Consider the following 14,613-nt stretch of genomic DNA (forward strand, 5'->3'; position numbering starts at 1 on the left):
TGACTGGTGGAGATACACGAATATCTGCCTCCCTGTCTCCCCCCTCTTTCTCTCTTTCATCACCTAGCTTCTCCTATCCTTCTTCTCCTCCTCTTCTTACTCCTTTTCTTTCTCTCAGTACTCCTCCTACCTTAGCTCCTCCTACACATCACCCTTCCTGTTAAAATAAAACTTTTCTCTCAAAATACAATTAGAGCATAATTATGCCAATTTGTACCAGTGAGGTACAAGATAGTCTTAATACCCAGTCCATCATTTTGTTGACTAACCAGCACCTCTGTCATCTATCCTAACTAAAACATTTAGTTCTGAACCTGGCTTTAGGATGAATGTCAGCTGCCGACCATCCACTCAAATCTTTTCTCTTACGGTAAATAGCTATAAGTTTTCAACCCCGTCAGAAATCCAGAATGACCGAGTTAACTATAATTGTGGGAAGCACAAATCATAGCTTCTAAAACTTAGCCAATTTATAGAGACCTCTGAACACCTGAAAAGCCCCTATACTACCGAATGTTGGAGCATCAAATCTTCAGCCTTCTGGCCCAGAGTCATCTGACAGACCTTGGTGATGCAGGATTATTAAGGACTGATTACTCTGTCTAGGCAGATATAATCAGTCGACTATTCTGCATGTGTGTCCTTTTCTGGACAGTAATTTGTCTGTAGATGGAGAGAGGCAATTCTTGCCTAGTGGCTGTTACCACACAACTGGAGTAACTCCAAGGATGCTCAATTTCTTCTTAGAATCCACGACAGGAAGCTGTCAGGAGCAGACAGGTCTCTAATCAATATGAACATTAATATATAAATATTTGTAGCATCAGTTTTATGGACTTCTGATGTTTTGAAAACCAACTATCCATGTAAGGTAACCTGGACTGTTTTCTGTTAACTCCTCTCAGCTATTTCTAAGTAAAATATGGAAAGCACCCTAACAATAAACTCAAAAATATGAATTTGCTATAGTCCCTTAACTCATAGGTTAACCGTCCCAAATAAGTTAAAAAAGTTAAAAAAGGGCTGGGTCTAGGCCCTGTATTCCTAAAGGTGTTATACAGGCACAATGCCCATGAGCGTATCAATATTCATCTCACTTTTATATTAATAAGGAGCTCGTACCAATGAAAACCTTAAATTTGAAATCAAAGTAAATTTTGTACCATTTAAGAATTTATAACTTCATCTTGATAATAATTATACAGATTTCTACCAGTAGGTTATGGCTATGCAGTAAGTCCTAGCTAATCCCCCCTGTTCCAACAAAACCACTACTTGTCCCTAGAAAGACAGACCATTATTAACCACATTAGTCCCCAAGCTCAGGGAATAGGGGCGCTGACTCTTCTTTAACTTCTTCAAGCTGATTAAGGGCGTTGAGATTTTAGAAGAGGGGTGGGGGGGGGAGAGTAAGTTGATAAGCCTCTGATGCTGTGTCTTCACTGAATCCAGATGGAATTCCAGGACATCAGAGGTTTGGGCAGGTCTGCTCAGTATGCTTGATGAGTAGATACACCAAGGCTGTGTATTCTGCAATATACAATTCTCAGAACAAGTTTTAGTATCAAGAAAAAAAAAAACTTTCCCACCCCCAGGGGCCTGACATTTTTTTTTAAAGATGTTGGTTCTGAAGACTTTTTTTTTTCCCCGCTTCTTAAAATTGGTTGTAGTATTTACATTTCAGATTTTATCCCCTTAGCCTACTTCCTCCCACCACCCAGAAACCTATCCCATCCCCCTCCTCATGCTTCTATGAGGCAGTAACCACACCTACCCCCCTCACTATCCCCTCCCCACCCTCACATCCCCCCCCCCACACTGTGTGTTCATTCATTCATTTTTCATTCATTTTTTTATGGGACCAAGAAACTCCTCTCCCACCTATGTCCGAAGGGGCCATCCTCCCCTACATATATCTCTGGAGTCTTGGGTCCCTCCCTATGTGTTCCCAGGCTGGTGGTTTAGACCCTGGGGGGCTCTGGTTGTTTGGTATTGTTGCTTTCCACCTGGGGTCACTAACCCTTTCTGCTCCTTCAGTCCTCTCACTAAGTTCTCCATTGGGAAACCCCTGATCATATCAGTGGTTAATTGTGAACATTGTCCTCTGAGTGTTTTAGTCTTTGGCTGACCTCTAAGGAGACAGCTATATTATGTTCCTCACATTATGCACTTACAGCCATCCACAACAGTGTTTAGATTAGGTGGCTGTACATGGGGTGAATACCCAGGTGGAAAGGTCTCCTGATGGCCCCTCCTTCAGTTTCTGTTCCATGTTTTGTTTCCCTATTTGCTCCCTTGAGCATTTTTGTTTCTCGTTCTAAGTAGAACTGAGGCATCCCCTCTTGGTCGTCCTTCTTCATGAGCTTCATGTGGTCTGTGGGTTGAGTCTTCGCTAATCCAAGCTTTTGGACTAACATCCGTGGAGATATGTTTGTGTAACTATCTTCTTTTGGGGTTTTTGGAAGATTACTTTCTTGCTTTTTCCAGGTTGTAGTTTCCCTCCTTGTGTTGGAGTTTTCCACCAATTATTCTTTGAAGTGCTGGATTTGTGTTGAGATACTGTGTAAATTGGGATTTGTCATGGAATATTTTGGTTTCTCCATCAATAATGATTGAGAGTTTTGCTGGGTATAGTAGTCTGGGCTGGCATTTGTGTTCTCTTAGGGTCTGTATGATATCGGTCCAGGATCTTCTGGCTTTTATGGTCTCTGGTGAGAAGTCTGGTGTAATTCTTATAGGTCTGCCTTTATATGTTACTTTGCCTTTTTCCCTTACTGCTTTTAGTATTTTTTCTTTGTTTTGTACATTTGATGTTTTGACTATTATATGGCGGGAAGTATTTCTTTTCTGGTCTAAACTATTTGGAGTTCTGTAAGCTTCTTGTATATTTATGGACATCTCTTTCTTTAGGTTAGGGAAGTTTTCCTCTATAATTTTGTTGAGGATATTTACTGGTCCTTTTAGTTGGGAGTCTTCCCCCTCATCTATACCTATTATCCTTAGGTTTGGCCTTCTCATTGTGTCTTGGATTTCTTGTATATTTTGGGTTAGTAGCTTTTTGTATTTTGCATTTTCTTTGACAGTTGTGTCAATGTTTTCCATGGTATCTTCTGCACATGAGATTCTCTCTTCCATCTCTTGTATTCTGTTGGTGATACTTGTGTCTATGACTCCTGATCTTTTTTTTAGGTTTTCTATCTCCAGGGTATTGTCCGTTTGTGATTTCTTTATTGTTTCTACTTCCATTTTTAGATCCTGCATGGTTCTGTTTAATTCCTTTTCCCGTTTGGTTACATTTTCTTGAAATTCCTTAAGGGATTTTTGTGTTTCCTCTTTAAGGGTTTCTATCTGTCTACCAGTGCTCTCCTTAAGTTCTTTGAGAGTGTTATTTATGTCTTTCTTAAAGCCCTCTATCATCATCATGAGAAGTGATTTTATTTCTGATTCCTGCTTTTCTGGTGTGATGGGGTGTTCAGGGCTTGCTCTGATGGGGGAGCTGGGTTCTGATGATGCCATGTAACTTTGGTTTCTGTTGCTTACATTCTTGCTCTTGCCTTTTGCCATCTGGTTAACTCTAGTGCTGCCTGTACTTGCTGTCTCTGACTGAAGCCTGTCTTTCTAGTTATCTAGCTTGTGTCTGATCTCCTAGGGGTCCAGATGTCTCTGTGATCTTTTCCAGCTGCACTGATTACAGTGGTACCTCTAGGATGCCTCAGGATATGGTGCCTCCAAGGTAGTAGTCCAGCTAGGTGTCTGCTGTTCTGGGTGCAGTGTCTCCTCTAGAATATCTCAGGATATGTTGTCTGAAGCTCTGAGTTCATTTGTTCCTCTGTGGGTCTGGATTGAGTGGACCTTCCAGTATGTCTCAGGTGGAATCCGGGGTCCACACAACAGCAGACCTGGAAGAGGTCTGATCTAGGCCTCAGATCTGAGAAGTAGTTTCTAAGACACTGTCCAAGTTAGAGCGCCTGGAATCCCTGCTTCCTCTGGGTTCTTGGAGGTTGGGGACAGAGCTGCCACCCAAGATCTGCTTAGTGCTCTGGCCCAGATCGGAAGGAACCAGTGTTCCCGGCCAGGAGTAACTTCCTGGGTCCTATTGGTTCCCAGTTACTCCCTGTTTAGGGCGGGCCCTGCTGTCTGCTTACCTAGGACACTGCCTGAGTTCGAGTGCCTGGGATCCCTGCTCCCTCTGGGTTCTTGGATGTTGGGGGCAGAGCTGCCACCCAAGATCTGCTCAGTGCTCTGGCCCAGACCGGAAGGAACCAGTGTTCCGTGCCGGGAGTGACTTCCTGGGTCCTTTTGGTTCCCAGTTACTCCCTGTTTAGGGCGGGCCCTGCTGTCTGCTTACCTAGGACACTGCCTGAGTTCGAGTGCCTGGGATCCCTGCTCCCTCTGGGTTCTTGGATGTTGGAGGCAGAGCTGCCACCCAAGGTCTGCTCAGTGCTCTGGCCCAGACCGGAAGGCGATTCCATAATTCTTGATAATGATTTTATAGAATTCGAAAATTTATAAGTAATTTTAAGCCATCTATAGAATAAAAGCTGCAAGTAGAGCTCTGTAAACTTTCATGTGTCATGGGCTAATTGCACTAGAACTAGAATGCAGGCTTAGGACAAACTTACCACCAAAGAAAACATTCCTTTTAGGTTATATGTGAGAACATTGTCTGGTAACTAAAGGTCATAAACTGGGAATGGACAATTTATTCTAGCTACAAGGACAGAAAATAAAATATTGACTGATTAATCAATATAAAATGTCAAAACAAATGAGACATAAGGCAGATGATTTGTCTCTCAACAAAACTGTGTTAACTTGTAACATAAAAATTATTGCTTTAAACTTATAATGAACTTATGGGTGGGCTAGTTCAATAAAGAACTAGAGACAATAAATGTTTAGTCAGATACTAATCTTAATAGAAAGCTGTGTAAACAATTCTGTTGTAACTCCTAAAACCTTACCGATCTATGACATAAATTATTGCCTTAAATTTTCTATGAATTTATTGGAGTGTAAAAGTATTTAGAAAATCATGTAATCAATTCCTCTACCTGATAGTTGTATGAGATAATTTTTAGAGAAAGTATAAAAACTAAGAACCGCAATAGAATGATGGTGCAGCTTTCTTCAGCTTCATTCAGTATGTGTATGTATGTCTCCTTTCTTTCTTTCTTTCTTTCTTTCTTTCTTTCTTTCTTTCTTTTCTTCCTTTTCTTTTTTCTCTGGTTCATGAAAAGTTAATGAACCCTAAGCCTTTCACCTGGCCAGTGAGGGGCCCTTGAGCCAGAAAGAAAAGAACCTAGTAACTAACTTTTTCTCTTAATCCCCTGCTGCTATAAGCAGGAGTTAATTGCCAGAAACCAGCGGCTTTTAGCCACAGAATATGATGATAGAGTCAAATTTCCAGGGGCCATCAGCTTCTGGCCCCCCAGAACAGTGAAGAAGAGTTATAAGGCCAGAGATCATATGCCTTTGGTCTTTGTCAGATGCTGTGTTCTGCCTCAGCAGTACCTGACCCCGCCAGTGCTGGTCTCAGCAAGGCTGGAAGACATGATCTTCTTAAATTTCTGTTTAAGTAACATAGTATCACAGACAATGTAAGTTTTGAAGTTTATGGAGGCTTTTGATTCCACACTAGGGAGCACATCTGATAATGACCGTGCTGACAGAGTCCCAAGACAGGGCAGAGTGTCATGGCAAGAGGCAGGAAGCATATAAAACTCAGACAAACAGATTTTTACAGCTGATGACACATGCTTGAGATGACCAGTTAATCTATTAGTTAACCTGGTTAGGTTTTTGTCAACCTGACACAAGCTGGCATTATCTGGGATAAGGAACCCCAATTGAGACAATGTCTTTATCGGATTGCCTGCAGGGCATGTAGTCTGAAGGGCACGTGGGCCACATAAACCCTTTCCTCTCCAAGTCATGGTCTTTATTACAGCAATAGGAGCAGAGTAAGGCACCATTAAGTGCATGCAGCTGCTAATCAGTGATGAATATGTTCGCGAGAAAAGCGGACTAATAACCTGAAGTCCCACTTGGTCCAACTCCTAAATAACCCCCAAGAGCAATCAAATTTCAATGACCTTCAGAGGGGAAAAGCCCCTTTCAAACTCCCACAGTAGATTTGTTATACCAGACTGATTCAGAGGGAAGGCTCAGTGCCATCCTTCTGAGGTGGATCCAGTCCTGTTAGATTAGACTGTACGTGTCAAGGAACTCACCATCTCTCTCAAATTGCATCAGCCACACATATTTAGACATATCATAATTAGCCACACATATTTAGACATACATGTTTAAATCGAAGACAACAGGTTAAGGCATAGATGAACCATTTTGCAAATAATCTAAGTTCCCTAGGCTGAAACAATTATAATTGAGTTGCCAAGTATCCAAGTATAGATAGTGTCCTGTACAGAAGGGATGGTGTCCTTAGACCACTCAGAGAGTCTGGAGTTTTTGAAGGGATTTTTCAGATGATCACCAGTATATTCACTTTATAAATAACGTTTTAATAGACAATTCCATTTAACTCTGACTCACAAGACAAAACTCTTAATGCGAAAGTTGAAACACAATTTGCTGTGGTGTTCCTATAAAACATCATTTTGGGTCTTGTAAATTGAAAATCCGATATCCATATAAACAGTAATGATGTAGATGACAATAATTTACAGGAAGATGACTAAGATGCTGTGTTAAATAAAAATAAGCTGTTATAATAAAAAATAAAAGTGTAATGTAAACCTATTTTATTAAGTCAGAGTCTAAATAAATGTCAAAGATGACCCACTTGCTGCTTTTACAGTTCTGTAGCTCTGGAATTTAAATGCGCCTGGCACGCTATTTTATATGGAAAAGCTACTTGTGGCTTCCAAGGCAACAGAATCAAATTACCTCGGTGCATATTTTCCTTTAAAAGGCGGTGAAATCTGATGTGGGGTGCTGTTTTGGAAACAGAATGGATGGTCAAAAGGAAATGTACCAATTAGACCTTAACATTGTGGGCTTGCAGTTCAGTCATCACCCTCTCTTCAATCAAGAGCAAGTCCTCTGTTCCAGGCTGCTTCAGCTCTGTGAGTCTTTCCAGGACAGGCAGAAGCAGAGCTTATCTCAGTTGCTCTATGAGAAGGTGAGGGGGCTTTCAAGGGTCCAACACTTGATAGTGGGAGAGGATACTCTTGCTTTAGAGCAGGTATCAAAGAACATTGTCCTTCAGTGCTTCAGTAGTTAACCTGTCAGAACAGTGATTTGAGAGCAAATTGGAAGGTCTGATTTGTTGAGGAGACATCTCAAGCTTGCTGAGGATAGCCACTAGTCAGCCATTCTCAACCTGTGGGTCATGACCCCTTTGTGGGCAGACTGACTCTTTCATAGGGGTCACCTAAGACCATTGGAAAACACACACATTTACATTATAATTTATAACAACAGCAAAATTACAGCTATGAAGTAGCAATGAAAAAAAAATTATGGTTGAGGGTCACCACAACAAAAAAATTATGGTTGAGGGTCACCACAACATGAGGTTGAGAACCACTGCATTAGACAGTGCTATTCTTGGCTCTATGACTCAAGAAGAGCATTTGAAATTGCAATGACTTTAAGAGGCACCATTTTCAAATATTGCAGTTTAGCATTCCTCATTAAAATGAGTAGCAGCCTTGAGCCTCCCATGAAATTGAAGCATCTTCTTCTGGGGGTGACAAATCTAACTAGTCATCTGTGGATATCAGGAGGGGAGACGTAAGTTTTGAAGAAGCATCAGAGATATATCCATTGATTATTGTGTCTCCTCTCATCTAAGCCTTCTTGAGGCTCTTGGTACCCAAGCACTTGGTTAATGAATGTTCTAGAAAAAAACCTTGTAGGTCTCATTCACCCGAGTATGCTTAAAATTAAAGAGTACAGTATTTCACTAACCACACAATGTGGACATCTCAAAAATTTGTATCTGAATTGTACACTAACAAATGTCTGCTTGTTAAATACAAGTGTAGCCTGCTGTGGTGGTACACACCTAGAGTACCAGTTCTGGGAGACTAAAGGAGGAAAACTGCGTGGAGTTTGAGACCAGCCTGGGATAGATAGTGAAGCCTTCTTTAAAAATACGCACAAGTGCAGAAACCCTAGATCTGCCTGCCTCTGCCTCCCAAATTCTGGGACTAAAGGCATGTGCTGCCGGTGCCCTGCAAAGAGCTGTCCTTACATTTATGTTCTATTATGTATATAAGGGCTATTTCTTCCCCTCACGTATTGGTCCAGTCTTACCTTGTTTTCATTGTTAAATTTAATTATTAAATTACAAAAGGCAGTAGGACAAGATTTACACTCATGGGAATTTATGGCACACATGTAGACTCCAGTCTCAATTTTGTAAGTCAGAGTGACAGCCACAAGTCTATGAAATACAGTGAAATCCTCTTTCCTTGATTGCAGCTGAGAGCCCTGAAGGATGCTACCAACTTAGCAAGCAAAAACCCAGAATTAAGCCAGTTTACCAGAAAATCGCTACAAGATTATTATCGGCAGATAAGGTAGGTTTTGAGTGAGTCCTGCTTGTATCAAACATTAACTAAGCAACTTCTTTAGAAGTTGTAAATACTTTGGGATATATAAAGTTTGAAAATATAGAACTTCCTAGTCTTTGGGAAATTACAGAAGCATTGCTAGTTTTTCCTTAAGACACATGTTTGTGTAGAAGCCTTTCTTAGAACTACGACGAGAGAATGCTGGTAGGTTTAATATCTATTGATAAAAGATTACTTGGTGAGACACTTCCCAGAATTCCCAAGGAGAAAGTCTGGAGCGGGAAAGCAGAATAACTGAGAAGGAAACTCGTTGGAGGACTCGGGTTTAAAAGCAGGTTTGAGCAGACAGAAAAGTCAAGTGAACTTAGAGATAAGAGCATGAAACAGAAGATCACAGCCTGGGCAACCTAAGAGCCGTTATGTAAAATGACACTCATTATAGAAGCTCCAAAAGGGTGAAATAGACCTGAGGAGGCTTGAAGCCATGGTGGGGGACGATACTGACCTGATATCAAGCAGACAGGAAGCAGGGAGAGAAGAAACGGGAGAGGAAGGTCTAGATGCAAGACACATGCTAATCATATGCTAGTGACACAAGGCCCCACCACCTGCCAGTGATACAAGCGGCTTGTGTGTCCACCTGCTAGTTAAGTTAGAACCCTCATGATGTACTCTCTTCAGGACACCATCAGTTGGGGGTGGTGTCCATATGGATTGTTGTTAACAGTGCTGGGAAAAAGGTGGGGCCCTTTAAAGTTGATAAGTCTATTAGAGGCCCATGGTCATGGGTGGTATGTTTTAATATCTTAATAAAGGGGACTTTGAGAGTGGACTCTGCCCACCAACAAGGAAGTGATACAGGTTGAATCCTGAATGGTGTTTTTCTCCCCTCAAGTATTTCAAATAATACCAGCCCCTCCCCAGCACCCTCCCAGAGGTCCAATACTCAGGATAATCCTCAGCCTTGCTTCTCATCAAAGCCTCGTGAGGTTCCAAGACCCCCCAAATACCTGAACTGTTCCTAAATTAGTGGCTGTGGGTCTGCCTACATGGAACTTACTAGCAAAAAACTTACAGGAGCACACACATCCTTGCATCCGAGCAGATAAAAGCACTGATTGGTTTACACCGTGTCACCATAAATACTGGAGTATCAGCCAGAAAAGATGGAAGCATCACACAGATAGCAAGAAACGTCACAAAGTGCCAGGGCCTCCCAGCCCCTTTCTTTCACTGGCCCTTTCTTCCAGCATCTTCTGTACGTTCCTTTGGGATCCTGCTGAGTCCTCAGCTAGGAGATTTTCCTTTTTCCAGAAAGCTCACATTTTAGCAGAGCCCTTTTGAATTGTGGTAAAACCTTTGCAGAGCACACTTCTACTGGGCTTTTAGTGGATAAGAGAAAAGCATCCTAAGACAGAGGTTTCAGATGTGGGTGAAGTGGGGAGAGAGGATCGAGAGGATCGGTTCCATCCAATGTGTTCTACAACACTCCACATGATTTACAGTTCTTATAGTTCTAATCCAGCAGCCCACTTTTGGTTTGCAATTATTTTCCCAGTGACACGAAGCAGCTGTATGATGCAGAAAGGGAGAAGGACCACTCCCTGCTGCACAGTGTCTTACAGACTTGGAAACAGATAAAATCTCTCCGGCAAAAGCAAGGATTTACAAGCACCCCAGTAAAGCTGCAGTTTCATAGGTAAGTGGCCACTCTCTCTGTGTTTGTTGGTCTCCGAGGAAATCCGGTGAATACCGAGAATTCACAGTAACTGGGAAAAGATGTCCAGAAACATAACTACTTCACATACTCAATAAAGGCCCGTATCTTGAATATATAAACAAATCTTACAACTCAGCTAGAAAGCAGCTTGATTTAAAAGTGGCCAGAGGGTAGACGTGGGCCAGAAGGTAAGTGGATGGAAGATGGACACATGAAAATGTGCTTAGCAACATGCCAGAGAGAAACGTAAGTTGAGGCGGCAATGGAACAGTCCTAGCATGCCTGTTCAAGTGGCTAAAAAACGAAAGTCATTAACAAATGCTGCCAAGGACACTGAGCAGCAAAAATCTGCACTCACTGCTGATGGGCACAGAGGTGGCTCGGCACTGTCTCACAAAGTTGAACATGGACCCAGCAATCATACTGTGCATATAAAATGTGGTGAAACATATTATAAGTAATTAGATTAGGTCATTAAAGTGTGTCTACTAAATGGGAATTCTAATTGGGAACTGTTTATCATGTAAGCTGTTTATGAACTCCAGAGAAATAACTAGTTCCCTCCTGACAACCCTTTGTCCTGAGTCTGTCTTTTTCAAAACTGGTAGGAGTGAGTGTGGCTTTAGGCAACTAGGGAAGGTGTGTTTTCTGTTGTTCTTCTACGTGTCCAGGAGCTTTTAACAAAGGTGTTATCAAACAGATTCTAAAGCTAAGTCCAGCATGGGATTTCCCCTTAACTCCTGAGTCAATAGGAGCTCGAACTTGCTTCTGATCTTTTAAAGCAACCCAGAGACACCCATGCACCAGGAACTGGAGGAACAAGGGATAAGGCCGTTCAGACCTGTGGATGTGGGTAATGCAGTACGTGTCCACTAGTATTATTGTGTCCACTAGTTCACTAGTCCACTAGTCTTATCCCCACTAGTCTCAACTTCAGTCCCATCAGAGGCTCTCAGTGTTGGCTCTCCCAACAGACTTGGGCTGGGATTTGCCTCTCCATGGTGCTTTTGCTTAGAAACCCCTGAACTAAACCCCAAAGAGTCAGTGACTAGGTGGGTTGCAGCACTTAGCCCCAGTGATCCTAAATTGGAACACTGAGTTTAAGAGTTAAAGTATCATTTAGATCAACTAGAAAAGCAACGTGTTTAATGTGCCCGAGAATTCTTTTTCTTTGCTAAGTTTACCATTCTTGTACTAACAACCAACCTGGTCCCCATAGATTCTAACTGAGTGAGACTGGAGGAAAGACTGGACTTACAACAAAAAACCTTGACAATTTACTGGCTCCTTCCAGTGTTTCACTGGGCCATAGAATCTGTGCTCCTTAATATCCCCTAATAAGGTAGTCGAGCAAACAGTTAGAAGTAAAGGTGTGGAAGCTGGTAGCACAGTAGTAATAATGCCACCAGTGTCTGTGACACTCCTTAAGAAAAGGGGAGACAGTGAGACCAGGAGAGGTTCAAGGATGGTTACTTGAGAACCATTTCTGTAGGTACTGTGTTCTCTGTTACTATAAACTAGAGAAGATTGAAGTCACTGAGAGGTGCTTCAGATGAGAAGGTGAGTGCAAGCCACACGAGAGGAGACCCCCACATTTACTTAAACTAACCAGAATCTTGTCATTTTCTAAATGGTCCAGAATAAAAAGGACTCCACAGACCCAATATCATTCTACCTCTAACTTTCTCAAAAGGATCCCAAATATAATAGCCTCATAGCATGTGACTGATGCCACTCAATAGAGATTTACTAATAGGTTACTAATAACACTGGTTCTCCAAATTACCGTTCATTAGAATCACCTGGGAGTCAGAATACTAGCTATTCCATAATTGGTATGGTGCATGGTCTGAGCCCAGGAGTCTTAAAACTGAATCCCCCTGAGGGATTTAATATGTTACAAAGTTTGAGGGCCATTTGCATTAAAGAACAGTAAGTCAGCCAATTCACTATTAATGGCTGTGAATCAGAGAAAAGCAACTATGGTTGTCCTGTGTTTTGCTGAGAACGTTTGGGTGTGCACTTTACGTACAACACTGACAACGTTCTAGCCCTCATATCAACCTGACTATGAGACGAAAGTAGACCTAGATGCTTCAGTCATTTGTCTGAATTACGAAGTGACGTTAATGAGGCTGGGTTTTCAATACAGGTACCCTGGTCCCAAGCCCGCACAGGTATTATACACAGTAGCACCCTTGTGTCCTGTTTCAGAAGGATAAAGCATATACTCTTTTAAACAGCTCTACTAGAATATGCTTCACAGTTTATAATTTTTTTTTTTAGTATTTTCCACAGTCTAAAAGCACTTACATCATCTGGAAAAGACAGCATTGCCTCCCCTTTTGTAATTACCCCTCACATGTTCTGAATAGGACTCATTTCTCTTGAGATTGCACCTTGGTAAGAATTTTTGGATCACATGGAATCAATCTGTTTAGAATTCTGAGGAACTACCAGATTGCTTGCCAGAGGGTCTGTGCCCTTTTATTCTCCAAGCAGAGCATATATCACCCCAAACGACTCCCTAAAGCCTAAAAGTAAAAACTGAAACTTTGAACCGAACAGCGCAAATTCCCTAATAAAGAAAATTCAGCTCCCAGGACAGTTACTTTCTGAAAATGTTCAAGGTAATTGGAGCGTTGTTGAACCACAGTGATGCCCACTGCCTGGGGCTGTGAGAACAGAGCCAATGTGTATCCAGTATGCGGGGCTTTGCCTGACTCATGCTCAGTAAGTACTGAGAGTTATATGGCCAACAGTAGCACAGTCCTGTCCCAACACTGAATTTTTTTCCTGTTGGTGCGTCAGCCCCAGTGATCAGTTGGGACACACACTTGCTATTACTGGCCACCTACCTCTACACCAGGTTGTTTGCACAGTTTAGAACCACGAGAGGACAAAAATGAGATTGCATACACATGGCCTTTACCCTCCAGTTTACGTATCACCCCACCCCTGGCGACTTTTCTCATTTTCTTTCAAAATGTACAACTCTAACAACTCCCAAGTACCTAAGTCACTTCTGCTCTCAATAATTTTATTTGTTGTTAATCAGGATAAAGGTGAACACGTGGGATGAGCAGAGCCAAGTGGGAGTGTCAGAAGGACCCAGGGACGGAAGTGAGGAAACTTCATTTCAGAATGAAGACACACAGGAGGTGCGTAGTGTGTGTGCGTGCATGCATGATGAGACCCTCTGGTCTTACGAGCTAGACTGTCTCATTGCTCGGTACATGTTTCTTGAGGTTCTCAACAGATACCAAACAAGTACAAACTATTATGTCCTTCTGTCTTTGGTTTCTAGACTCTCTCCCATCCAGCCTCAGATCCTGAAGGAATGGAAGTTGAAAAAATAAAGCTAATCAATCTGGTGCCACAGCTTTCTTTCACAGCAGAACTGACAAACATATCCAAGTGTTCATTGTAAGCACCGTGGAGAAGTGTCTCTTCACTGCCGTGACCGACTGTATTGCTCCTAACAATGTCAGGTTTCTTGAGTACCACTTGATCTACCCTGTGCCATTTGCATATAACCCTGCACCATTTGCATATATACATTCTCACATTTCATTGTCCCCGTAGCCCAGTGGAGTGCGATGTTATCCTCATCATGAAAGGGGGAGAGTTTATTCTAATGGAAGATAAAGTTGCTCCAGGCCATATATCAAATGCATTCCTGAGTGAGAACCCTAATCATTTTAACTCGACATTAAACCTGTACTGCCTGATACATTAGTAAGTTTTATACGTTGTCATGGTAGTGTTCTTATTCAGGTAGAGATGAGGGATACAAAGCCACTATTCGGTAAGATTATATTGTCACCTTGATCATTATAGACTATCTTGCATTTATGAAACTGTTCCATATCAAGAGGGCCCCTTGGACAGTTTCTATCTTTGACAATACAAATTTCATTTCTTCCCAGATCTTCTTCCTTGTCCTTGCCTAGGACATTATGCATAAACAAATATAATACCCATTTTTCTCATCCACTAGGCATGTGGGTCCCATCTCCCATAAACAGGATAATGCAGCATAGTGCACTGAACTGCATCCGGTTTTCTACGTCTGCATCCCAGAGGACTTGGATTATTGTGAATGCATCTCTTAGCACAGAGTTGGAACATGGATGATACCCCAGTGAATATTCACATTTGTAAATGAATGGATGGATGGTTATAGGGAAGGGCAAACACAAAGAGTGGCAGAGAGAAGGACGCAAGTGTCGCCACCCTTTTTCTGAGTAGAAAGGTACATCAGGAAAGCAGCATTTTATTTGTCCTTTAAATAAGGGCCCAAGATCATTTATTAGGTAAAACAAGTACCCATCAAAAAGAAGGCAAGAG

At 41.9% G+C, this 14,613-nt stretch overlaps 1 protein-coding gene across 1 annotated transcript in view; it reads left to right on the top strand.

Moving 5' to 3' along the window:
• The window catches only part of Cc2d2b (coiled-coil and C2 domain containing 2B), an 80,845-nt gene that overhangs the window by 18,602 nt on the left and 47,630 nt on the right, over positions 1 to 14,613 (top strand). Inside the window, exons 10-14 of the mRNA XM_034521319.2 lie at positions 6,935 to 7,144; positions 8,452 to 8,549; positions 10,102 to 10,242; positions 13,322 to 13,424; positions 13,571 to 13,689. Of these exons, the coding sequence (XP_034377210.2) occupies positions 6,935 to 7,144; positions 8,452 to 8,549; positions 10,102 to 10,242; positions 13,322 to 13,424; positions 13,571 to 13,689 (671 nt within the window). The remainder of the gene's footprint in view (positions 1 to 6,934; positions 7,145 to 8,451; positions 8,550 to 10,101; positions 10,243 to 13,321; positions 13,425 to 13,570; positions 13,690 to 14,613) is intronic.

Source organism: Arvicanthis niloticus, chromosome 1 (assembly GCF_011762505.2).
Source record: "Arvicanthis niloticus isolate mArvNil1 chromosome 1, mArvNil1.pat.X, whole genome shotgun sequence".
Lineage (NCBI taxonomy): Eukaryota > Metazoa > Chordata > Mammalia > Rodentia > Muridae > Arvicanthis > Arvicanthis niloticus.